Source organism: Hyla sarda, chromosome 2 (genome assembly GCF_029499605.1).
Source record: "Hyla sarda isolate aHylSar1 chromosome 2, aHylSar1.hap1, whole genome shotgun sequence".
Taxonomy (NCBI): Eukaryota; Metazoa; Chordata; class Amphibia; order Anura; family Hylidae; genus Hyla; species Hyla sarda.
In genome coordinates, this window is record NC_079190.1 from 360,994,452 (window position 1) to 361,022,163 (window position 27,712).

Here is a 27,712-nt window from a genome sequence, read left to right on the forward strand (position 1 = left end):
TTATCAATGGAAATCAAATTTATCAACAGATGGAGGTCTGGATATGGAGTCACACTCAAAATCAAAACCACAGTACAGGCTGATCCAACTTTGATGTAATGTCCTTAAACAAAAGTCAAAATGAGGCTCAGTAGTGTGTGTGGCCTCCACGTGCCCGTATGACCTGGGCATGCTCTTGATGAGGTGGCGGATGGTCTCCTGAGGGAAGTCCTCACAGACTTGGACTAAAGCATCCACCAACTTCTGGAAGTCTGTGGTACAACTGGTTGGTGGATGGAGCGAGACATGATGTCCCAGATGTGCTAAATCGGATTCAGGTCTGGGGAACGGGCAGGCCAGTCCATAGCATTAATGCCTTCCTCTTGCAGGAACTGCTGACACACTCCAGCCACATGAGGTCTAACATTGTCTTGCATTAGGAGGAACCCAGGGCCAACCACATGAGCATATGGTCTCACAAGGGGTCTGAGGATCTCATCTTGATACCTAATGGCAGTCAGGCTACCTCTGGCAAGCACATGGAGGGCTGTGTGGCCCCCCCCCAAAGAAATTCCACCCCACACCATTACTGACCCACCGCCAAATGCTGGAGGATGTTGCAGGCAACAGAACGTTCTCCACAGAGTCTCCAGACTCTCATGTCTCTCACATGTGCTCAGTGTAAACCTGCTTTCATTTGTTAATAGCACAGGGCGCCAGTGGCGAATTTGCCAATCTTGGTGTTCTCTGGCAAATGCCAAACGTCTTGCACGTGTTGGGCTGTATGCACAATCCTCACCTGTGGACGTCGGGCCCTCATACCACCCTTATGCAGTCTGTTTCTGATCGTTTTAGTGGACACATGCACATTTGTGGCCTGCTGGAAGTCATTTTGCAGGGCTCTGGCAGTGCGCCTCCTTGCACAAAGGCAGAGGTATTTGTCCTGCTGCTTGGTTATTGCCCTCCTACGGCGCCTCCACGTCTCTTGATGAACTGGCTTGTCTCCTGGTAGCGCCTCCATGCTCTGGACACTATGCTGATAGACACAGCACACCTTCTTGCCACAGCACGCATTGATGTGCCATCCTGGTAGACTCAGTCTCATGCTACCACTTGAGTGAAAGCACAGCCAGCATTCAAAAGTGACCAGTCATCAGCCAGGAAGCATAGGAACTGAGAAGTGGTCTGTGGTCATCACCTGCAGAACCACTCCTTTATTGGGGGCGTCTTGCTAATTGCATATAATTTCCACCTGTTGTCTGTTCCATTTGCACAACGGCAAGTGAAATTGATTGTCAATCAGTGTTGCTTCCTGAGCGGACAGTGTGATTTCACAGAAGTGTCATTGACTTTTAGTTACATTGTGTTTAAGTGTTCCCTTTATTTTTTTTGAGCAGTGTATAATAAAAAAAATAATTTTTCCTCAAAAAGGAACAGACTGGTTTGAGAAAGAAAAAAAAAAATCAGACATTGCAAGAGTGACTGACTTTGCCTCCTGTTACCTGGTCTGGGCACACAGGAAATGGCTTGGAATGCCCAATGAGAAAGCAAAGCATTTCCAGTGAGTCGGAACCAAATACCAGGTAGTGAAGTTCAGCAGGCAACAGTAAACAGTAAGTCCCCCCCCCCCCCAAATGTGCCCTTTTGAGAGTAGGGTTAAATGTGCTGTATTTTGCTGCTGCATATTTTCCTACTCACTGAAGTCAATGGGTAGTAAAATCAGTTGCAGAAAATATGCAGCCAAATACGCAGCACCTGTGACCCTACCCTTGCGATAAAAAATACTGCACAATTAACCCAGTAAGGGGTTAGAAAATATGCATACCAAAAAAAAAAAAAGGCTACAGTCCAATTTACAATATCAATTAGTCACATTTACAAACATTATGTAGAAAAGTGCTTCTTATTAAACCCCAAGCATCATTTTTTTTTAGCCCTGCCATACAAATATTCTGCTGACATGACAGCTTAATTCTACTTTTTTCAGGCATTATATGCTTTTTTTTTTAGCCAGCAGTTTTATTTAAATTACATATTCTGCTGTCCCGGTTGGCTGTCAGCTAAAAGAAACTTACATAAAAGGTTTATGAAACCGGTACTGGAGTATTTGGAAATTACAGGAATAAAGTCTGTTATAAAACTATAACTTCACATCAAAAAGTTTTAAAAATAGGTTTAAGAAACAAAATAAAATAAAATATATAATCTTTAGAATATTTTATCTACAAATCTGACTGATGTGTGTTAGGAGTTTGTGTTGGTGACGGCTGGATTTCCAACCTCTGTGAAGGAATGGGTGGTGCTGGGAAAGGTCCTTGTGTTGGTACAGTGAGAGGGGTTTCCTCGGTTTCAGTTTTTACTGCGGTAGGAACATCCTCCAGAGGTTTAACATCAGGGTTGTGGTCTGTTCCTACAGGCTGGGTTTCCTCTTTGTTAGTGCTATATTGCTTCAGCCTTATGTGCCAGGCCAAGCTGCACACCGCAGACACCGTCTTAAATTGGTGTATGACATTGCGAGGGATAAAATAAATGTCATTATCACACAACTGGATCCGAGTGTACCGGATGCCTTCTCGACGCATCTGGTTGAGCTTTGCCTCATCGACCCACTGAACACACTGAAAAGTAAAAAGATACACCTTCAGAATATTGACCAAAAAACCAAATGATGTCCTTCACCTAAACTACAGGGTGGGCCATTTATATGGATACACCTTAATAAAATGGGAATGGTTGGTGATATTAACTTCCTGTCTGTGGCACATTAGTATATGTGAGGGGGGAAACTTTAAGATGGGTGGTGACAGTGGCGGCCATTTTGAATCCAACTTTTGTTTTTTCAATAGGAAGAGGGTCATGTGACACATCAAACTTACTGGGAATTTCACAAGAAAAACAATGATGTGCTTGGTTTTAACGTAACTTTATTCTTTCATGAGTTATTTACAAGTTTCTGAGCACTTATAAAATGTGTTTAATGTGCTGCTTATTGTGTTGGATTGTCAATGCAGCCCTCTTCTCCCACTATTCACACACTGATAGCAACACCGTATGAGAAATGCTAGCACAGGCTTCCAGTATCCGTAGTTTCAGGTGCTGCACATCTCGTATCCTCACAGCATAGACAATTGCCTTTAGATGGCCCCAAAGATAAAAGTCTAAGGGGGTCAGGCGACCTTGGGGGCCATTCAACTGGCCCACAACGACCAATCCACTTTCCAGGAAACTGTTCATCTAGGAATGCTCGGACCTGACACCCATAATGTGGTGGTGAACCATCTTGCTGGAAACACTCAGGGAACGTGCCAGCTTCAGTGCATAAAGAGGCAAACACATCATCATGTAGCAATTTCACATATCCAGTGGCCTTGAGGTTTCCATTGATGAAGAATGGCCCCACTATCTTTGTACCCCATATACCACACCATACCATCAATTTTTGTGTTCCAACAGTCTTGGAGGGATCTTTCCAATGTGGGTTAGTGTCAGACCAATAGCGGTGGTTTTGTTTGTTAACTTCACCATTCACATAAAAGTTTGCCTCATTACTGAACAAAATCTTCTGCGCAAACTGAGGGCCCTGTTCCAATTTTTGTTTTTCCCATTCTGCAGCACCTGAAACTACAGATACTGGAAGCCTGTGCTAGCATTTCTCCTGCGGTGTTGCTATCAGTGTGTGAAGAGTGGGAGAAGAGGGTTGCATTGACAATCCAACACAATGGGCAGCACATTGAACACATTTTATAAGTGGTCAGAAACTTGTAAATAACTCATGAAAGAATAAAGTTACGTTAAAACCAAGAACATCATTGTTTTTCTTGTGAAATTCCCAATAAGTTTGTTGTGTCACATGACCCTCTACCTATTGAAAAAACTAAAGTTGGTTTCAAAATGGCCGACTTCAAAATGGCCGCCATGGTCACCACCCATCTTGAAAAGTCCCCCCCCACCCCTCACAAATACTAATGTGCTACAAACACGAAGTTAATATCACCAACCATTCCCATTTTATTAAGGAGTATCCATATAAATGGCCCACCCTGTACTGATGGAGAACTCCCATAGTTGATCCACTAACATAACGATCTGTGCCACCATTGACATGAAATGTCTATGCCGACCACATTCACAACAGATACAGACATTAAAGAAAATCTGTCAGCAGTATCACCCACACTAAAGCTGTCACACAGGCTTGTAGTGTGGTTGATGCTGATCATAACGATACTCACAGCATCCAGATTTGCCCAGCCGTTCCGCCAAAATTCGCCTTTTTCTTTATATGCAAATGAGGGCCTTGGGGCATGGGCGGAGCTCCGAAACTAGCTAGGGGAACACGGACGTCATCTTTGCCGGGCGTGCGCTCGGCCAGACTGCTCAATATTCATAACCCCATTCCTGCTCTTGCGCCCCGTGTTAGTGCACGGCGCATGCACCATGCACTAACATGGGGCGCTAGAGCAGGGAGGGGGGTTATGAATATTAGTGAGGCCGAGCGGAGCGCCCACCCGGCAAAGATGGCGTTAGCATGCCCCTAGCCCAAGGCCTTCATTTGCATAAAAAGAAAAACGCAAATTGCAGCGGATCGACTGGGCGAATCTGGAGTATCGTTATGATCAGCATCCCCTGCACTACAAGCATGTGTGACAACTGTGTGTGGGTGATACTGCTGACAGATTTCCTTTAAAAAAGGGGTTATCATGGAATAAAAAGGCAGAACTGTTTTCTTTAAAAAAAAATAAAATTTTAACTCAGGTCGTGTGTGGCATTACAACTTGGCTCCATTGACTTCAGACTGAACAGCATTGCCACACACTATCTGAGGACAGGTGTGGTGAGAATTTGACCCCTCCATTCTCAAGATATAAAGGTTTCTGTACCACATCTGACAGCGAAACAGTCACATAGGTGTACGCTTCATTACAATGCTGTGTGCTGATGCTGCAGTGAGGGACTGTAATTTACATAAGGGTGAAGTAAAGGGGACGATGCAGAATTCTTTTCATTTTTGACTCCCTGTGTTGCTTCACTCTTTGGCTGCACATGCTGCGCTTCCCAGGCTGGAAAGGATTTGTAGTGTAAACGTCCTGTCAGCAGAAGCGGAGTCGTGCACTAGAATGTACACAATGTGGGCTCCATACTGACGGGACCTTACAAATCATTTTCAGCCCGAGAAGCATGGCTTGTGCAGCCAGGGAGTGAAACAACACAGGGAATCAGAAGAGATAAGGATTCTGCAGGTATTATTACCCTTATTGTATGAGATGACATACCATCCTGCCACACGGCTGCTTCCAGTATGCCCCTTATGTAAGTTACAGCTCCTCACTGCAGCATCAGCACACAGCATTGTAATGAAGGGTACACCCATCTGACAGATCCACCTTTATATCTCAGGAATGGAAAGAGGGTGGGGGGCACAAATTCATGATGTAAGATCACCCTAAGTTATCAGAGGGAACTGAAGAGTCAAAGTTTGGAAAGGCCACATATCCACTTTAAAGGACATTTTTTATTACTGATGTGTGGGCCCCCCGCGATCAGACATCTTATCCCCGATCCTTTCCATAGGGGATAAGATGTTTTTGCCCAGAATACCCCTTGTACAGAAAAAAAATAAAATAAATAATGTATACCTAATGTGTCTTTATCATTATTATTATTATTATTATTTTTTTGTAGCAATATTTTAGGGCTTTATTGGTAAAGAGGCGATTTTCTTTTCCTATAATATTTCTTCCCCCCCCCCCCCCCCCATCTTCCTTTTGCCCCCTTAGGAGACTTCAAGCTGCAATTGTCTGTTCGCTGTTATACTATACTGCAGTAGATCTGTACAGCATAGTATAAATATCAGTACTGTTCTGGCACTTTGCCTATGAGACCCTATGAGCCTGTGAGGTCCAGCTACATACTATCATAGCAGGCAGACTCTGAGGCTGTGATTTGGCTCTGTAACGCCAAGATAGCATTGCAGAGTTTCAGATGGATGACAAGGGGAGGGTGCTCCCTCCGTCAGAACTGTAGATGCAGCCGTCCTACTTGGCTGTGTATGCCAGCTGGCAAACACGCAAACTTAGCTTCTGAGCCCATGAATTCTCTGATGTGCATGTCCGTCAGAGCATTAAAGGGGTACCCCGGCACTAGACATCCAAAGGATAGGGGATAAGATGTCAGATTGCCGCGGTGTCGCTGCTGGGGAGCCCTGCGATCCCCGCTGCAGCACCCCGCTATCATTACTGTGCAGAGCTAGTTCGCTCTGCACGTAATGACGCGCAATACAGGGGCCAGAGCATCGTTACGTCACTGCTCCGCCCCTCGTGACGTCACGACCCTTCCCTTTCAATACAAGTCTATGGGAGGGGGCGCGGCGGTCATCCCGCCCCCTGCCATAGACTTGCATTGAGGGGACGGGCCGTGATGTCACAAGGGGTGGAGCCATGACGTCACACTGCTCCGTCCCCTGTATCGCCCGTCATTACGCACAGAGCGAACTCGCTCTGTGCTGTAATGATAGCGCAATGCCGTAGCGGGGATCCCGGGGCTCCCTAGCAGCGAGACCGCGGCGACCTAACATCTTATCCCTTATCCTTTGGATAGGGGATAAGATGTCTAGGGGTGGAGTACCCCTTTAAGTACCTTTCCCATACAACAAATCTACACCTCATAGCGGGAAGGTATTAAGGGAATCTCTTATTTATCTGTTCTATCAGACCTGATGCATGCATTACAACAGTGGTCTTCAACCTGCGGACCTCCAGATGTTGCAAAACTACAACTCCCAGCATGCCCAGACAGCCAACGGCTGTCCGGGCATGCTGGGAGTTGTTGTTTTGCAACATCTGGAGGTCCGCAGATTGAAGACCACTGCATTACAAGATCAAACCAAGTGGCTAGACAGGTCTTTTATGAGTGACAACAACTGATCACCAGCATTTGGAGAAGTCGGACCATTGGTGTTCGTTAGACTACATATCTGAAATGGTAGGATTCATTTTCATACCCAAATGTAGTGAAATAAATAGTCAAACAGAATTGTTTCATAGAGTTACCTGGGAAACCGGAGGTTCATGGAGATCTATTTGTAACCTCTGCACAACATGGGAGAAGTCCTCTGCATGGAAGCAGATCACATCTTTGGTTATGCGAGGTTGAGCACTCCTAAGGATAGGACAATGATAAATAAAAAATATTGACCTGAAGAGCATTTTTACAGTCAGATACATGCCATTATATTAAACCACATCTTATTATTCATAGCTAATACTAGTAAGTTTTCAGAAAATACATTTACTTTGAGGCGTTATGTAGTTATTTATTTTTTTAAATAAAGGCAAAACTTAATTCCCCTCCCCATGTTTTCTTAAAGTGTGACTGCCTTATGTACAGGTGAAGACTAGCAGCTATGTTGTCTTGTATACATGGCACACAACCAGAAGGAGGAGAAGATCATGTCCCTGTATCTATTTCTCACATAAAGTAACAGCAGTAGTAAGCAGAAATGCTGTGGATTCAGTAGTGTGATGAGATAGAATACTCAAAAGAAGCAGCAGCATCTTGCTGCGCTTTTCTCTTCTGCAGCTGCTGATCCCTCCTCCTCTCTCTGTAGGCTTTTATGGGCAAGAGCAAGAGCGGGTGTCGACCTCCACACGAAGCGGCGGTTGACATGCCGCCTCAATACATCTCTATGGCAGAGCCGGAGATTGCCGAAGGCAGCGCTTCGGCTCTGCCATAGAGTTGTATTGAGGGGGCATGTCAGCCACCGCTTCGTGCGGAGGGAGACACACCCCCTTCCCGCGGGCTGTTGGGGCTCCGTACAGGAGATCGCAGGGGGCTACAGCGGTCGGACCCCCGCGATCTCAAACTTATCCCCTATCCTTAGGATAGGGGATAAGTTGTTCACCACTGGACTACTCCTTTAAGTGTAATAAGATATGTTACAAAACATATCTACATTTGTACTAGTGATTTTTTTGCAGAAGAAAAAAAAAAATAATGAAAAGATTTATTTTTGAGAAAGGTGAGCATACCATTCTCCAAACTGCACAGCCTTCAAAACCCCTACTGCAGCCGTACTCTCCCAGTCAAAGCCTTGACCAACATGATCAGCATGAGCTCTTGTTCGGTCCTCAAACAGGACTTCTCTTGGCTCACTGGTGCGCGGCAAGTACTGCAGGTTCTTTATCTCATTCATAGACCTACAATTGTTGGGAGAAAGTGTTCAAACACAAACACAAATGTCTAACTACAAAAGATTTCACAACTAAAATATTAAAACTAACAAGTTTCTTAAATAATTTGAATAGTTACTGAAAACTAAGCTTCATATGATAAGAATTTTTATGCTGGATGATCGGACTGAAAGTAATTTTTTTAGGATCTCAAACTTTTTAGAAATTCACAAACTCTCTGTCAGCACCTTCTGTGTACTTTATAGGGGTACTCCGCCCTAGCATCTTATCCCCTATCCAAAGGATAGGGGATAAGATGTCAGATCGCCGGGGTCCCGCTGCTGGCGACCACCGGGATCTCGGCTGCGGCACCCCCCTATCATTACTGCACAGAGCACGTTCGCTCTGTGCGTAATGACCGGCGATACAGGGGCCAGAGCATGGTGACATCACAGCTCCGCCCCCTCGTGATGTCACAGCCCACCCCTCAAGTATATGGCGGTCATCACGCCCTCTCCCATAGACTTGCAATAAGGGGGCGGGCCGTGACGTCACGAGGGGGCGGAGCCGTGATGTCACCATGCTCTGGCCCCTGTATCGCTGGTCATTATGCACAGAGCCAGCGTCCTCTGTGCAGTAATGATAGCGGGGTGCCACAGTGGAGATCCCGGGGGTTCCCAGCAGCGGGACCCCGGCGATCTGACATCTTATCCCCTATCCTTTGGATAGGGGATAAGATGTCTAGGGGCGGAGTACCCCTTCAACTACACTAGCGGAAATAAAAAATTATTAATATAGTAAGCTACCTAAATCATCCAAAGTCAATAATTGTTAAGGAAACTAATTCCATAATAGTTGAATTGTCCAAATTTGCTCCCTGAATGTTAGTTCATACAGTCCATTTTACCTTCTCCTTTTAAAGGGGGATTTTGGCATGTCTGCTGTGGGGATCATTTGCTCTCCTGGTCTCACCCACATGATCGGGCCGTCATCACTTTGTGATCTGCACTGAAGCTTAAGGGTAGACATGGTTCCCCAGGGCAAAGTCATCTATAAAAACAAAAAGAAAATAATAAGTGCACCTAGCACATCGGTCATCTTTTAGACATGTAGACACAACCGACTAAACAACCGTTTTACTAATGACAATGCAATAAACTATTTATCTAAACCAAAAACAAAATAAACTTAAGAATTCCTTTAGGACTACAGGATGACATGTATCAGATTCTCCTGGCAGCTCCCAGCTCTATCTGTATACTGCTACTAACTATGTGATCAGGATATAGTAGTTATACACCACAACTCAGGTGTATAACATTCTGTTTTGATGTGATTTTCTAAGCCATGTGGCAAAAATAGTGCTGCTTAATTGCACAAATCGCTGTAAAATGTGTCAAAGATGCAGTGAAAATGCAAAATGTGAACACATCCTGAAGACTTCAAAACTTTGCGATTATAGCTTAAATCAAATCACTACTTGTGGCAATATTTTTCATATTAGAAAAGCAGCACATATTAAAGAAAACTGTTTCTTCTATGTTTCTTTAGAATGTGAACTGAAACCAACCCACTTATGAGTCTGGGCAGTTTAGGCTTTTAGTTGCTGGAATCTAGCCATGTGATTAGGTGGGTCTCATTAGGTTGGTTTTGTGTTTTGCAGTGAAAACAATACACCCAGAGGAATCATGGGAAATGTAGGCAGCATAACAATTACTGTTCTGCCACATCAACTAAAACAGGTAAGCACAAGGCATACACAAGAAGAACCACCTCTACATTATCTTCTTATAACAGCCTATGCTGCACTATAAGCAACATTTAAAAAATATATAATTTACTTGCTGAGTACCCGGCGCTGCCCGGCTTTTCCTAACTTATCCTTGTGGGGGAGGAAAAGCAACATAGAAGGAAGTACTTGTCCACACATCCCGAACTCATAGCACGTCCTCAGGTCCCGACCTCAGGTGCGGCTGAGTTGAGATGAAGAGATTGTAGGTGGAAAATAGTGGGTATTACTTGCAAGCTGGACCAATGCACAAAAAGGGTAGAAAATAAAAGGGGTGTGGCTTAGATAGCAGGTGTGGCATGTGAGGGGGCATGCGGGAGGGGTGTGGCCAGACCAACGTACTCACCAGGAGATGCAGCGCAGAACTTTGAGCAAGGTATTTGAAGTCATACATACTTGCATGAGACTTAAGACAAAAACCCCCTTCATTCACGTAAGTGGGTAGGTTAGGGTTAATTTAACTATCATATTTTTATGGGACATAAAAGTAACATGTGTTCTAAGTTTCATCAAAATATCTCCAGCCATGTGGAAGTTATGCTGGAACATACATTTCCCATAGACTTGCATAGGACTTTAAACAAAAATCCCGACCCTGGCAAATGGGGGTGGTTAAAGGGTACCTCTCATCAAATAAACTTTTGATATATTTTAGATTAATGAATGTTGAATAACTTTCCAATAGCATGTTAATGAAAAATATGCGTCTTTCTATTGTATTTTTCCCGATCAGTCCGGTCAGCAAGCATTTCTGACTCATGCTGGAGTCCTAAACACTCAGAGCTGCCAGCCTGCTTTGTTCACAGCCAAACAGACTGTGAACAAAGCAGGCTGGCAGCTCTGAGTGTTCTCCTTTGTGAACAAAGCAGACTGGCAGCTCGTAGTGTTTAGGACTCCAGCATGAGTCTGAAATGCTTGCTGCCAGGACTGGTAGGGAGACCCCTAGTGGTCATTTCTTCAAAGTGGAAAATTAAATAGAAAGAAGCATATTTTTTAATAACATGCAATTGTGAAGTTATTCTGCATACATTAATCTATAATATATCAAAAGTTTTTTTGATGAGAGGTACCCTTTAAGGATTATTTTATCTAGCCTATGTTTGTTGTTGACATATAAGTACCAAGTTTTATCGAAATATCTAGCCGTTTGGAAGTGATGCTGGAACATACAGATATTGGGGGACGTTTATACAAGTATTTAGTAGGTTTTTTGCTTAAAATTGTCGCAAAAAAGTTGCATGTGAGACTACTTATTTTTTGGGCAACTTCTTCATTGTGCAGAGCCCTAGACAAAAAGAAAAAGAGAGACTTGTTTACCAAAGCAAAAACTGATTCTTGACTAGAAGTGGTCAGAGATTTATCAAGTGCGAAAGTCGCATGGCATGAAAAAAAAAAAAAGCTGCTAAATTTACTCCAGCTCCGACATGGAGCAGAAAAAGCCACTACCAAGGTGAGGTGAGTGAGGTGGGTCGAGGGGGCGGTCATGGGTGCGGTGCGGCGGTGGTGATAGGTCTAAGGACCCCCGGACAGGCAGGGGGAGAGAAGCGTGTGGCGGCGGCGGCCTATGGCACCACAAAAGCCACTGCAGTGCATTTATTTAAAGTGCCCACTTTAAATCAATGATCTGCAGCGGTGTCGCGGGGGGATAAATAGCCGATAACTTATACCGATATTCCGGTATAAGTTATTGGCTATCGGCCCTAACCTCCACCGATTATCGGTATCGGCCCTAAAAAACGATATCGGTCGATCCCTACTATGTAACTATGTAAAAAAAAAGGAATACATAAGCAAACATTGATAAATGTCCCCCCATTGAGTTTTATATATTATATGAGCAGAGTACCCGGCACTGTCCGGGTTTTCCTACTTTATCATTGTGGGGGAGGAACAACAACAAAGGAGGAAGCATTTGTCCTCATATTCTGTCCTTAAAGGGGTACTCCGGTGCTTAGGCATCTTATCCCCTATCCAAAGGATATGGGATAAGATGCCTGATCGCGGGAGTCCCGCCGCTGTGGACCCCCGGGATCTTGCACACGGCACCCCGTTTGTAATCAGTCCCCGGAGCGTGTTCGCTCCGGGTCCGATTACCGGCAACCACAGGGCCGACGGCGTGTGACGTCATGCCTCTGCCCCCGTGTGACGTCACGCTCCGCCCCTCAATGCAAGCCACGGGAGGGGGTGTGATAGCTGTCACGCCCCCTCCCGTAGGCTTGCTCTGGAGAATGACTTGCCGCAATCTGCCCCTAAGCCCCTGGACTATAACTCCCATCATGGGCAGAGTCTGTCCATGATGGGAGTAGTAGTCCTAACTGTCTCAAAAGAGTCCCGCAGCCGGGAGATGTGCAAGTGCCGTCCCTCAGCGCCGCTGACTACTCCCATCATGGGACATACTCTGTAACATGATAGGAGTAGTTGTAGTTTAGTTGAGTTGAGGGACGGCTCCTGCATCCCCCGGCTGTCTTGCTAGAACGCTTTCCTACGTGTCCTTTTTGATAGTGTATCTCTGCGTAAAAAAAAAAAAAAGAAAAAGTGTCTAAAACAAAAAACACGCACATGATAAATTAGTATCCACTGCAAAATGCACTCCACAATACACAAAAACAGAGAACTTGCTCTTTGCTCTATCAAAAAAAGACGCAAAATAACTCACTGAGCAAAAATCTGCGCTACATATAGAAAGAAAGCTTCTACCACAAATGATAAACTCCTCCCCCCCCCCCCCCATCAAGTGTATATAGGTTACATATTTGGCGGAAAGGGAGATAGTGTATTTTTATTTAGTTTTTTTTAGGTTTATCAAATTTTTTTTATTTTATTTCTACTTTTATAATCCCACTATGGGACTAGACTGTGCAGTTTGTCAAGCAATATGAGAAGTGAAAGCTCTGTACTGCATTGTTTTATGCCTATCAGCGTTACAGAGCCTGATCAGATCCCATAGCCAGCAAATCTGAGGCCATTCACAGGCTTCTGGTTGCCAGCACCCCACAATCACTTTCAGGGGCCCAGATAGAGAACAACGTAAGAGCCCTCTGTCACCATGTTAATTCTATGGTCAGCACCAACCACAGCATCTAAAGGGTTAACTGTAAGGATCGGAGCTCTACTCAACTCCTGACAGCTGCAGCAGGAGGCCAGCAACATAATACAGTTGTCTCCTGCCAAAGTCACCAGCCTGGTCCTGTGCCTGTTACAGCCTTGGGCTTAACTGGATGTCCGTAAGTGGAGAGGCACCAAAAAAATTAACTCAATTCTTTTCTGAATAAAAATAATGGCTTGATTCTAAGCATAGTTAGCAAACCTTTAAAAAAGGAGACTCTTCCAACATGTCCAGGAACTCAGGAAAAAAGTCGCCAACCTCTTCATCAACAGCTCCCACTAAACTGATCTGCCTCATCGGACCAGCTCTATATGTGCCGCAACAATATGTCCTGCTGACCTGTAACAGAAGGGGTTAGGTAAATAATGGATCAGCAAAAGTAGGCAAATAAGGGATTAAGTATGACACATTTATTTTTATTATGAAAGAGTGGTTAAAGTGGTACTCCGGCCCTAAGACATCTTATACTCTATCCAAAAGATAGGGAATAAGGTCTGATCGCAGCATGAATCGATGATCGCTCTGTGTCTGAAGACTAACGACCACGGTACCGTGATGTCGCAACTCCACCCCCTTGTGATGTCACGCCCGCCCCCTCAACGCAAGTCTATGGGAGGGGCCGTGACGGCAGTCATGCCCCCTCCCATAGACTTGCATTGAGGGGGGGCAGGGCATGATGTCACAAGGGGACGGAGTTGTGATGTCACGAAACTCGGGCCCCGTAGTCGTGACCCTTTAGACACAGTTTCGTGCTGCATGAGAGATTGCGGGGGTCCCCAGTGGCAGAACCCCCGCAATCAGACATCTTATCCCCTATCTGGGGATAAGATGTCTTCTGGCCAGAGTAACCCTTTAAGTGGGTTAAGGTTGTCTTATGCAGTGCCAAACCCAATAGGCACAAGAATTATGCAATACATTTGATGCACAAATTCAAAACCTAAAATCGTAACGTCAAATGTAAAGAATTTCACTGCATTGGAATAACATCAAATAAAAGAGGAAATAAAAAAACAGGACTTCTAACCTGTGTGTGGAAGTTCGCAATTGTTGTTGTCTCAATATCCTTCTTGCCTAGGATTTCCATTTTCACAGGGGTGTTTGGAAAGTTAAAAGCAAAATAGTCCAGAAAATCTGGCAAGTATGCAGCGGCTCCATGTACTATGGCCAGGGCATAGTAGGCTGCACTCTTGTCATTTTCAGCAAAAGTCCTTTCCAAGAATTCCTCCGCAAATTTCTCCATCTCCACAGGAGACAAGAAGGAAAGTTCATCCATGTAAGCATGTAAAACCGGTGCTCCGCCATTCGACTGAATCTCCTCATGCATCAACCTGCTGAACCTAGATTCAGTAGTTAATGTACTGGTACGGATGCAGTGCTCTTGGTGAGATGCAAAAGGCATCTGGACCTCCTGGGGGACTCTGTATTCCTCGGTCCCCAAGTCGGAGCGACATAACTGCTCATCCTTCAGATACCTACAAGATTCTTTGTTTACCTCTACATCAGACTGATCCACGGCTTCTTGGTTAATGCGTGTAAGCCCAGCGCAAAGCGTCTGTACCTCCTTGTTGTACATTTTCAACCTCCTGCCCCGCAAGTCATCCCTATGTTTCTTCTTTTTCTTTTTCTTGAGTTTTTTAAGGAGGAGAGCGTCATCGCAATCTTCATCTTTTATCAGTCTCTGAAATTTACCATTTTCATCTGTAATTTCTGTAAAATAAGTTGGATATTAAACACCATAAATAAGTGTGTGACAAAACATACTAAACTGCATAACATGGAATACTTACACAGAACAAGAAGCATAAATGACATTTGTATTTTTTTGGGATCATTTGTGAAGCATAAGGCAAACATAATAGATGCACTGTTATTTTTATTCACCACAACACCTTTGACACTGTGAAGATAATGTTAATGACATGGAAATAAATGTTCCCATAATATATGTTAATCAGTGTTAGTCTGCTCCATGTCTGAACAGTGGGGAGAGTATCACCTCCTGTACTACAAAAGGAAACCAAGCCATAAAAAAAGGTCTCCCCCCATCTACTGAATTACAAAGTCCAATCTGAACCCCACCAAACCATCTCAAATAGTTTGGAATATCTGGTCTGACGTTCACACGTACGCAGATTTGATGCACAGGATCTTCTGCTGCAGATTTCAATGTACACTACCGTATATACTCGAGTATAAGCCAACCCAAATATAAGTGTGGTAGCTTGGGGGGTGCAGGGTGAATAGGGTGTAGCTGTGCAGTGATGAAAGGGCGTAGCATTAACCCTTAACTGTCATGACGCGAGGGTGCAGGTTCCTCTGCATATATATATCCTACCGCCACCTGTCCCAGGAACGATAGGAAGGAATAAAGGATTGTCCACAACCGGAATTGTAATAAACGGGAAATAACTTTACTGCAGATTTTATGCAGGATGCAATCAGCAAACAGTCTTTACAAGGAGGACCGGACTTTAGGCTCCTCACAGGTTGGTTGGGACTTTGTAGGGAATAAGCTTTGAGGCTTGCTTTACGCTGTTCCACTGGATTTAGGGGTTTGATTTAGGTTCAGTAGTCACGTAGAATTAGCTGAATTGCAGTTAGGTAGACTTGCGGTTATTAAGAAGTTGAAGGTATAGGCTTCAGGCCTAATTAGTCTTATAGATTTGCACAGAGCTCCTCTCGCTGTCATATCCCGGGGGAAAGAGCGATGATGGGACACAGCGCCCTTATATCTGAAGGGGCCGGCTCAAAGCTTATTGTTTCCCCAAACCTGTCAGTCCTATCACAAAGGATTGTGGTACATCACATGACCCGAAAGGTCCTTAACTTTAGCATAACACATTTACAATGAATCACATGACCTAAGGTCCTGTAAGTAACCTTTATATTATTAAATATTCTAAATATATACGATAAATTACAGATTTATGAGGCGACTGAGGGCTATCCCACTAAGAGAATCCTAACAGCACGGAGGAACTCTGACTATGGGGACTTATGGCCAAAGGTACAGGACCATGTCCAGTACCAGGACACCGCATAAGCTCCAAAAACCTGGGAAAAGCAAAAAAACAAATTGACTTGAGTATAAGCCTAGGGTGGGAAATACATCATCAACCCCTGTCATCATCCAGACCGCCCCCTTGTTGTCTACTCCCCTCCCCAGTTCTCTCAGTCCTATTGCCTAGTAGCTGCAGGGAACTTCCACTTTCCGGTGGAGAGGGTGAGCTGGTCTAGGCCATCTATCTTCACCGGGAGGCCCTCTTCTCCACTTTGGCCCGGCTCCCCCTCCCCATTGAAATGTGGACAGTCCCTGCAGCGTAGATCGACGAAGATGGGCGGCCCGCCGCCTCCTCCCGGTATGCCCGAAGTGATTTTTTTTTATATTGTGCTGAAAAACTCTGCTTATACTGGAGTATATACGGTAAATGACTGAGCACAGCTTCTAATCTGCAATTACAAATCCTGCGCATCAAATATGCGCAGAATGCTGTATGTGTGAACGTACCCTAAGGAGTACATAAAAAAATAATAAAATCCGTTTGAATTTGTTTTTTAAAATAGAGGTCTCAAAATGCTGGTCATATTGTCAATTCTGATTAAAATGTAAACTAATAACTAAATGGATTTAGAGTGACTGTTACCAAGATAATAAATGCATAGAGGTCAGAATAATGCCCAGGCATCACAGCTGCATGGAGGCAGCCCAAGGGTCCAAGTAGCAGCGCTAAATTATCTTCTGGTTATCAGACTGTTTGCTTTCCATTTGCCCCCGGGACCAGTTAGGGTACATTCACACGTATCATGTTTGCTGTGGATTAGACACTGTAAATCAATGTAACCATATGAGTAGACACAACATCAAGTCACACAAAATATGGTATGTATGAATGTACGCCAAGACCCTTAACTTAATATTTGGTTGCACACCCTTTGGCCAAGTTTCCACTTGGATTTTTTCATGCATTTTTTTTGTATGGAAAAAAACGCCAGAAAAAACACACCAGGAAAAAAAAATGCAGTAGGGGGTGGGAAAAAAAATGTATTTAACATTTTTTTTAATGACATTTTAATTAATTGTTAATTAAGTGAATGCATGCATTTCATTTTTCTCTATTTTTAAAATGTAATTAGTACTACTACTCCCAGCATGGAACAGACTGTTCCATGATGGGAGTTGTAGTACCTGTACTAATAGACATGTCGCCCCGGGTGTCACTCCTGACACCCAATGCGGTTGTCCTATATATAGCAGAGATGCGGAGCGTCTCTACACAGCGCTCACATCTCTGCTCTGTACTCCAGCCGGCCAGTGACGTGAATAGAAATTCACATCACTCTTGCATATTTTACGCTCAGAGTGGGGATTGGCCGGATGGTTGCAGCCAATCACCGCTCTCAGAGGGAAATATAAATGAGTGATGTTCTATTCATATCACTGGCCGGCCGGAGTATACCGCAGAGATGCAGAGCGCAGGAGAAAGCCGCTCCACATCTATGCAATAGATATGACACCTGATGCGGTCGTCCTGAGTGACACCCACTGTGATGTGTCCTTATTTGCAGGTACTACTACACCCAACATGGAGCACACTGTGCTCCATGCTGGAAGCTGTAGTACCTGCATTAATAGACAGATCGCAGCGAGTGTAACTTCTGACATCTGTTGCGATCTGTCTATTAATGCAGGTACTACAGCTCCCAGCATGGGGCAGAGTGTGCTCCATGTTGGGAGCAGTAGTACCTGCAGGTAAGGACAGATCATGGCAGTTGTCACTCCTGTATAATGTACAGATGCGGCCGGCCGCTCTTCTATGGTCCCCTGCACTGACATATATACACACACACACACACACACCTATTCATATTTCCCGCAGAGTCGTGATTGGCTGGAACCATCTGGCCAATCACAGCTTACTTTTCTACCAGTCTCCCACCGGTCCTATTCTCGCACAGTGCCTTCCTTTGTGCCACTACATGGCTAGGGATGCGCATGAATGGGTTGGCTGCTCAGAATACTGGCAGCCCCTTTATACATATCCCTGACACACAGGTGACCACCAGCTGTGAATGGTAGTGGATCCTGTGTTATCTATATACTTGTGTCACCTCTCATTGTACTCCTGTCCGATGATAAAGGAGGAGACTGCTAAGAAGAGATCTCTACAGAACAGGAATTTTCAGCTTATTACTTTACTTTTCTAAAAACTTGTGCGGAGGAAAAGTTCAGCAGGTGCCCATAGCATCCAATCAGGTCACTTGATTTTTTAAGAGGCCTTTTCAAAAATGAAAGAAGCAACCAGATGTGTTGCTATGGGCAACAGCTCAGTCTTTTCTCTCCCACATAATTTTATTTTGTATCTTTTGACGTGGCTTTTTAAAAATTTTAAAACACCTGAAAATTTTTTCAAATAAAAAAATACCACCCAAAACCACATCAAAAAGGCACAAAATAAAAATGGTGTTGGGGGGGAGAATCACCAGTTGCTCATAGCACCCAGATTGCTTCTTTAATTTTACACAATAATGAAGCGATCGGATTGGTTGCTATGGGCAACCTTTCCTCCCTAAAAAAATGATTTTGTGCCTTTTTGACGTGGTTTTGGGTGGTATTTAAAGAAAAAAAAAATTGGAAACAATTTTTCTGGTGCTATTTAAGTCCTATACAGAAGAGAGAGAAAATAAATAAATAAAAAAAACACACACACACCCCCCACACACACACGAAAAGCATGGTGCCCAGCGCATGCTGCAGTGTGCATGGAGGGGGTGACCCACAACCCAAATTGCTATGTGGACTAGAAAGCAACAACTATTTACAATGATTAAAAAAACTAATATAAGATTAACATGTCACAGACAGTGCAGTATGATAATCTTTTTAATCTGTGCAGTTCCCATGTACCATAGCGCCATTGAGCACTGTACTGGGTGGCACCAGATAAATAACATTTATGATAACATAGACTCTTCCACAATGACTTGTATTGCCAGCAGGCATAGGAAAAGCTCCATGTAATGACACAGGATCTATGAATATCAGAGTATGCCATTACGACGCCATCCTCGCCTTACACATCTCAAGGTTGCCATGGTTTTGACCTACATATATTATTGCATCCATTTGTACATTACAGGTGCATGTTCCCCAAGCTTATCAGTGTATCCACAAATACACTGCTCCAGAGTACAGAGAGAAAAGCCAAATACAGACCGTACCCCAGGGAAGCATGTAACAGGGCAAACAACCAACTGCGTCAGGACAAGACCAAACAGGAGAGAAGCAGGGAACCCAGGCGAAAGTGAAGAACTAGGTATGGATATTATGTACCTACTATGGGTAGCATCGGAACTAATCCCAAAACGCGATTCTTCTAAAAGCCCTAAAAAGCTGTATAGAAATAATATGCTATGCTGCTATCAGGACATCAGTCTCTGGTAAGTGGAGTCACACACTGTGTGTGGCCCATAACAAGGCTCCACGGCATTCATTTAGTCATGAAGACTTCTAGGAGGATGGCCTATCCCCGCCTGAGGCTCAGCTTCCATACACTTTAACAGGAGCTGACCTGCAGTATACACTGTTCCCCCACTACCCAATGGACGGAGCCCACTGTTTGCAGAGTAGTGTGAACACCATGGCCCAGATTTATCAAACTGTGTAAGAGAAAAAGTGGAGGGATTTTTCCACCACAACCAATCACAGCTCAGCTAATGAGCTCTGGTAAAGTGAAAGCTGAGCTGTGATTGGTTGCTCCCCACTTTTTCTCTCACACAGTTTGATAAATCTGGGCCCATGACTCTCCCATATGCCGTTTTCACACCGGACCTAAAACCGTGGTACACTACGGTTTTAGGTCCGGTTGGAAACCATCTGATCATTGGGACCGCAGTTCCTGAAACTCCCCAGCAAACAACAACAGACCACCAGCAACGTAAATGAGTATGCAAATGTGTGGTACCAGATGTCCTATTTCTACTGCCCCCCCCCCCCCCTCATAAATTGTGAGATCCTCTATCATTATACATCATATGTATCAAGAGGAAAAGCCTATAGAAACATCAGACTCACTAGTGACATCATTGAGAACCAAAGACAGGGAACACAACAAAAATCTCAAAATGTTACCTAAAAGGGACTATCTAACCCAGTGTTTTCCAACCAGGGTGCCTTCTGCTGTTGCAAAACTACAACTCCCAGCATGCCTGGACAGCCTTTGACTGTCCAGGCATGCTGGGAGTAGTAGTTTTGCAACAGCTGGAGGCACCCTGGTTGGAAAACACTGGATTTACCCTTTAAAGGGGTACTCCGGTGAAAACCTTTTTTCTTTTAAATCAACTGGTGGCAGAAAGTTAAACATATTTGTAAATTAGTGAAAAAGAGAAAACGTGTGCAGCTCACAAATCAAAAATCCGAGGATATGGTTGGTTATATGCCGAAACCCCAACGGCCGGGAATGAATAATATTTAAAGAGAAATATATAACCAATCCTTCTAGGATTTTACCCCGAAGGGTACACAATTCATTATGTACCCTTCGGGGTAAAATCCTAGAAGAATTGGTTATATATTTGTAAATTACTTCTATTAAAAAATCTTAATCCTTCCAGTACTTAGCTGCTGAATGCTACAGAGGAAATTCCTTTCTTTTTGGAACACTGATGACATGACGAACACAGTGCTCTCTGCTGACATCTCTGTCCATTTTAGCAACCATGCATAGCAGATGTATGCTAAGGGCAGCATGGTGGCTCAGTGGTTAGCACTGCTGCCTTGCAGTGCTGGGGACCTGGGTTCAAATCCCACTAAGGACAACAATAAATAAAGCGTTATTATTATTATAGTAACGTCAGCAGAGAGAACTGTGCTCATGATGTCATCAGAGAGCATTCCAAAAAGAAAATAATTTCCTCTGTAGTATTCAGCAGCTAATAAGTACAGGAAGGATTAAGATTTTTTAATAGAAGTACGGTAATTTACAAATATGTTTAACTTTCTGCCACCAGTTGATTTAAAAGAAAAAAAAAGGTTTTCACCAGAGTACCCCTTTAAAAATTCTAACATATGACATAAAACCTTTCCTTGCCTCTCTAGTTCTAAGCCAAAACTCCGGTGAACAGACTGGTCTGTTTACTAGCTGCCGACAAGTGACCACAGCAGCCAATCACCAGCCTCAGGGGTCATGTGTCATACAACTGCCATTATTTTTCACCCATCATTGGTGATGCCGACACATGATCCCTAAGGGTGCATTCACACCATGTTTTTGCAATACAGTTCCCGTTTCAGGTTTTTGATGAAAAAACGGATTCCTCAAAACCTGATTAAACTATCAAAATGTGTGAACAAATTTTAACCCGTATACGGTTTGAAAAAATTATGTCTGATTAACTTTTCACACTATTATGAATAAAGTTTCACTTGTTTGATTGAAATTTCAAGAAAAAAAAAAACTGTGCAAAGTCAAAAACCGTATGGTACCGTACGCACATACGGTTCTCTATGGTTCCCATTAGAGATGAGCGAACTTACAGTAAATTCGATTTGTCACGAACTTCTCGGCTCGGCAGTTGATGACTTATCCTGTGTAAATTAGTTCAGCCTTCAGGTGCTCCGGTGGGCTGGAAAAGGTGGATACATTCCTAGGAAAGAGTCTCCTAGGACTGTATCCACCTTTTCCAGCCCACGGAGCACCTGAAAGCTGAACTAATTTATGCAGGAAAAGTTATCAACTGCCGAGCTGAGAAGTTCGTGACGAATCGAATTTACTGTAAGTTCGCTCATCTCTAGTTCCCATTGCCTCCCATGTTTTAAAAAATTAAATTAAATAAATAAATAAATAAATAAATAAAACGTATACGGTTTCTCACCCGGACCAAAAACTGTGGTAGGCTACGGTTTTGGGTATGGGGAAAAGCGGAAGAAAAAAAAATGGACAAAACCGTAAAAGACGCAAAATGGATGCAACCGGATGCATTGTTTGGCATACTCACAATGGCGAGTCAATGCATACGGTTTTCAATGGCGAGTCAATGCATACGGTTTTCAATGGCGAGTCAATGCATACGGTTTTCAATGGCGAGTCAATGCATACGGTTTTCAATGGCGAGTCAATGCATACGGTTTTCAATGGCGAGTCAATGCATACGGTTTTCAATGGCGAGTCAATGCATACGGTTTTCAATGGCGAGTCAATGCATACGGTTTTCAATGGCGAGTCAATGCATACGGTTTTCAATGGCGAGTCAATGCATACGGTTTTCAATGGCGAGTCAATGCATACGGTTTTCAATACGGTTCCGTGCGATTTTCAAATTGAAACGTATACGGGAACTGTATTGCAAAAACGTGGTGTGAATGCACTCTAAGGCAGCTGACTGGCTGCTGGAGTCACATGTCGGTTGCTAGTAAATAAAGACAAGGGTGCCCACCAGATTTAGGAAGGAACAGAAGTGGGCAAAGGATTTTCCTTATGTCACTACATGACATTTGGGACACTTATTTACATTTATTTGTTCTTTCAAAGTAGATGCCCGTAGGAAGAAATAAGACAATCACAAAATCATTCTCTTCTAGAACTGTGTTTCCCAACCAGGGTGCCTCCAGCTGTTGCAAAACTACAACTCCCAGCATACCCGGACAGCCTCTAAAGATTGACAGCAGGAATCCGATTGGTTGCTATGGGTAACTGCTCCACTTAACATCCATACAAGGTTCTGTATAAAACCACAACTCCTATCTGTCCAGGCATGATGGAAGTTGTAGTTTTGTAACAGGTAAAGAGCTCCAGAATGGGGGACACTATTGTAAGATGTAAATATAATAATAATAATAATAATAATATTCTCCTATATCTCGTATGTAGATTGTAGTGCACACAACTGTATTGTTTGCCTCAGCCTCCACCATCACCAACAAAACAGGGAGATCCATCCACTTCTTCCACAGACTGTCATGGTGTTTCCGGGTCCAAAACTATGCCAGGACCCCTGATGCCCAACTGCTGCCAACAAGGAAGCCATGTGTGACTCCCCCCATACCCCCAGCAGTCTGCACACATCCCCTGATGACCAGCAGCTGTCAATATGGTAGCCACACTCCCTGACATGCTGTCCCCAACAGTCTGCACACCCCCCCTGACACACTACCGCCCCGACACATTACCCCCCCCTGTAGTCTGCACACACCCCCCCGACACATTACCCCCCCCTGTAGTCTGCACACACCCCCCCGACACATTACCCCCCCCTGCAGTCTGCGCACACACACCCTGACACACTACCGCCCCGACACATTACCCCCCCCCCTGCAGTCTGCACACACACCCTGACACACTACCCCCGACACATTACCCCCCCCTGCAGTCGGCACACACACCCTGACACACTACCCCCGACACATTACCCCCCCCCTGCAGTCTGCACACACACCATGACACACTACCCCCGACACATTACCCCCCTGCAGTCTGCACACACACCCTGACACACTACCCCCGACACATTACCCCCCCCCCCCTGCAGTCTGCACACACCCCTGACACACTACCCCCCTGATGCCCAGTAGCTGTCAATATGGTAGCCACACTCCCTGACACGCCATCCCCAACAGTCTGCACACACCCCGACACACTACCCCCCGACACATTACCCCCCCTGCAGTCTGCACACACACCACCTGACATGATCCCCCCCCAGCAGTCTGCACACACACCCCCTGACATGATCCCCCCCCCCCAGCAGTCTGCACACACACCCCCTGACATGATCCCGCCCCCAGCAGTCTGCACACACACCCCCTGACATGATCCCCCCCCCAGCAGTCTGCACACACACACCTGACATGATCCCCCCCCCAGCAGTCTGCACACACACCACCTGACATGATCCCCCCCCCAGCAGTCTGCACACACACCCCCTGACATGATCCCCCCAGCAGTCTGCACACACACCCCCTGACATGATCCCCCCAGCAGTCTGCACACACACCCCCTGACATGATCCCCCCCAGCAGTCTGCACACACACCCCCTGACATGATCCCCCCCAGCAGTCTGCACACACACCACCTGACATGATCCCCCCAGCAGTCTGCACACACACCCCCTGACATGATCCCCCCCAGCAGTCTGCACACACACCCCCTGACATGATCCCCCCCAGCAGTCTGCACACACACCCCCTGACATGATCCCCCCAGCAGTCTGCACACACACCCCCTGACATGATCCCCCCCAGCAGTCTGCACACACACACCACCTGACATGATCCCCCCCAGCAGTCTGCACACACACCACCTGACATGATCCCCCCCAGCAGTCTGCACACACCCCACCTGACATGATCCCCCCCAGCAGTCTGCACACACCCCACCTGACATGATCCCCCCCCAGCAGTCTGCACACACACCACCTGACATGATCCCCCCCAGCAGTGCTCACACCCACTGGCACATGACCACTGCCCACCCTCTTGGCACATGTCACCCCCCAAACAGTCTACACCCCATCCCCCATGCACTTGCTCACCTGTCTTGACAGACTTCAGGGGGCTGTCCCCCTCCCCGTTCTTCTTGATTCGGTGCTTCTTCTTGTCCTTGTCCCTCGGCCTCTCCAGCTGGGAGGACAGGGTGAAGAGTGCCTGGGTGATGGGGGTGCCGGCGGTGGGCGGAGGCCGCTGGAGGTGCTTGTGGTGGTGATGATGGTGATGGTGGTGGTGATGATGGTGACAGCTGTGATGGGTGTCATTGATCAGCTTCCTCCTCTTCGCCTCCTTCTCGGTCAGGTCCTCCCCGGCGCTCCCCTCATCTTTCTTTTTCCGCTTCTTCTCCGAGGAAGGTGAACTATCCCTCCGCTTCTTCTTCCGCCCTACCTTGGCTTTGTCTTTTTCCTCAGCGAACGTACCTAGCTGCGCGGCCATTTCCCCTAACGACGACTTTTAAATGGCCCAACGTTCAGGGCGCATGAGCACGCCGCTAGGCAGTGTGGGAAGTGTAGTCTTTCCATCCGCCTATCAGGTGACAGAGGAGTCTGCCAGTGCGCATGTGCCGCGCCTCTTCGCTCTTGGTAGATGTAGTTCGGGGAGCGCAAGTCTGTAGTCCGTTGGAGAGGTTCGTGCTAGAGAGCACGGAGCACCTGACGTCACTGCTGTTCCCTGTTAACCCCTCGGTTGCCAGTTGTTTACATCCTTCTGTCTCTGCATAAAGTGGCTGGGGGGTGTATCGGCCCTCATTCACACGCTCAATATTAGTCTTATTGTAGAGCAGAGATGGCGATACCAATAATGACCTATGCACAGGAGCACAGACGTGTGGCCCCGCCTCTTCACTTCCTGACCACGCCCTCACGACTATACTTCTGTTGGTATACACCAGTGATTCCCAACCAGGGTGTCTCTAGCTAGAGATGAGCGAACTTACAGTAAATTCGATTCGTCACGAACTTCTCGGCTCGGCAGTTGATGCCTTATCCTGCGTAAATTAGTTCAGCCTTCAGGTGCTCCGGTGGGCTGGAAAAGGTGGATACATTCCTAGGAAAGAGTCTCCTAGGACTGTATCCACCTTTTCCAGCCCACGGAGCACCTGAAAGCTGAACTAATTTATGCAGGAAAAGCCATCAACTGCCGAGCCGAGAAGTTCGTGACGAATCGAATTTACTGTAAGTTCGCCCATCTCTAGCTATTGCAAAACTACAACTCCCAGCATGCCCGGACAGCCAAAGGCTGTCCGGGCATGCTGGGAATTGTAGTTTTGCAACAGCTGGAGGCACCCTGGTTGGGAAACACTGGTGTACATACAGGCAGACATCTAGTAATAGATTTCTTGCTTCATACAGCTGCTGCACATAGATGGAAATACTGGCAGCCTGTTCTGAACAGCCTGTTCTACCCTAAAACACCTAAATCAAGGGACTGCAGATGCCAGCAACCTAGGAAAACTAGCTGGCAAATGTCTGAAACCAGTCTATGGCTTAAATGGGCACAGTCATTAAAACTCATTTTTGCTATAGCACTCCTTATGGTTAAAGTGCACCTGTCGTTATCAAAAATTTTGGATAGAATGTAGACAATACTATTATATGTATATTTGTCATATAGATTCGTTACAAATATTGTATATTTTTGGGTGAAAAAATACTGTCCCTGCAGCTATTGTCTATGAGGAGTCCAAATACAGGAAGTGAGGGCAGGAGAAGCAGGGCTCTGTGCAGGCTCCTGGCTTGTCAATCACCCTGCTGTGTGAGCCGGGGGCGTGTCATAGAGCCTCACTGCACAGAGTCCTGCTTGTCCACCCTCATTTCCTGTATTTGGACTTCTCAAAATGACACACAGATAGAGATGAGCGAACTTACAGTAAATTCGATTCGTCACGAACTTCTCGGCTCGGCAGTTGATGGCTTTTCCTGCATAAATTAGTTCAGCTTTCCGGTGCTCCGGTGGTCTGGAAAAGGTGGATACAGTCCTAGGAGACTCTTTCCTTGGAATGTATCCACCTTTTCCAGCCCACCTGAGCACCTGAAGGCTGAACTAATTTACGCAGGAAAAGTCATCAACTGCCGAGCCGAGAAGTTCGTGACGAATCGAATTTACTGTAAGTTCGCTCATCTCTACACATAGACAATAGCTGTTGGGACAAAAATCTAAAAAATGTTGAATCAATGTATATTGCAAATATACATATAATGGTATTATCTACATCAGTGTTCCCCAACCCCCGGGCCGCGGTCCGGTACCGGTCCGTGGATCAAGCGGTGCCGGGCCGCCCGAGGAACTTTAAATAATTTCACTGTGGCGGCCGAGGCGCAGAGCATTGCGCCCTCCCGAGCCCGCCCATTGTGTGACAATAGCGAATGAAAATTCGCTATTGTTACACTGATCCTCCTCCTGGCCAACCAGGGAGCTGGTCCTCCCGCTTCCTGATTGGCCGAAAGGCAAACCCCATGCCATTGGCTGAGGAGGAGGAGGGGGCGCCGCCAAAGTAGCTGCATTTAAAGCCAAACTGGAGTTGTGGGGACGGCAGGCATTTTGGACATGTTTCAGACATTAGCGGGGATTTTAGGCGAGACTGAGCTTGAACATTCTTTCTGCCAGTTGGTGCACGATCACCTGTCTTTGCTTTTAAAAGCGTTTGAGCGCTACTTCCCAACCACAAAAGACCCACAAACTGGTAAGGAATGGATCCGCGACCCATTTGCCAACAAATCAGGCGAATCTAGCATGTCTATAGAAGAAGAAGAACAACTGCTGGAGATTGCAAATGACGCTGGCCTTAAAACTACGTTCGAGACAGCAACTCTGCCGGTGTTCTGGATTAAAGTCATAGCGGAATACCCTGAGATTGCCACCACAGCACTTAAATCCCTATTGCCATTTCTGACAACCTATCTGTGTGAAGCGGGGTTTTCTGCAGTGACAGCAACCAAAACAAAACAAGGGAATAAACTGGACATAAGCAACACACTTCAGGTGTCATTGTCTCCTATTTCCCCCAGATGGAACCGTCTTGTTGCAAAGAAACAAGCTCAGGGTTCTCATTGATTTGGCATTCTTGTGAGTTAAAGGGGTACTCTGGTGAAAACCTTTTTTTTTCTTTTAAATCAACTGGTGGCATAAAGTTAAACATATTTGTAAATTACTTCTATTAAAAAAATCTTAATCCTTCCTGTACTTATTA

The 27,712-nt window shown here is 45.4% G+C and overlaps 1 protein-coding gene across 1 annotated transcript; it reads right to left on the minus strand.

Annotated features, from left to right (window-relative positions):
• RSBN1 (round spermatid basic protein 1) lies at positions 1–25,150 on the minus strand. The gene is made up of 7 exons (XM_056558333.1): positions 24,570–25,150; positions 14,067–14,749; positions 13,244–13,381; positions 9,055–9,197; positions 8,007–8,174; positions 7,029–7,137; positions 1–2,597 (listed from the first exon to the last, which is right to left on the minus strand). The coding sequence occupies exons 1-7, from the start codon at positions 24,958–24,960 to the stop codon at positions 2,202–2,204; spliced, it is 2,028 nt and encodes a 675-aa protein (XP_056414308.1). The 5' UTR covers positions 24,961–25,150; the 3' UTR covers positions 1–2,201.
• Positions 25,151–27,712: the final 2,562 nt, after the last annotated feature.

Excerpts from the sequence above, each read along its gene's own strand:
- RSBN1 (XM_056558333.1), bottom strand. The coding sequence starts at position 24,960 with ATGGCCGCGCAGCTAGGTACGTTCGCTGAGGAAAAAGACAAAGCCAAG. Across the intron at positions 8,175-9,054 it reads TCCCCCTTTAAAAGGAGAAG|GTCTATGAATGAGATAAAGA; the intron begins GTAAAATGGACT and ends CAACAATTGTAG. Across the intron at positions 2,598-7,028 it reads ATGAACCTCCGGTTTCCCAG|TGTGTTCAGTGGGTCGATGA; the intron begins GTAACTCTATGA and ends TTTACTTTTCAG.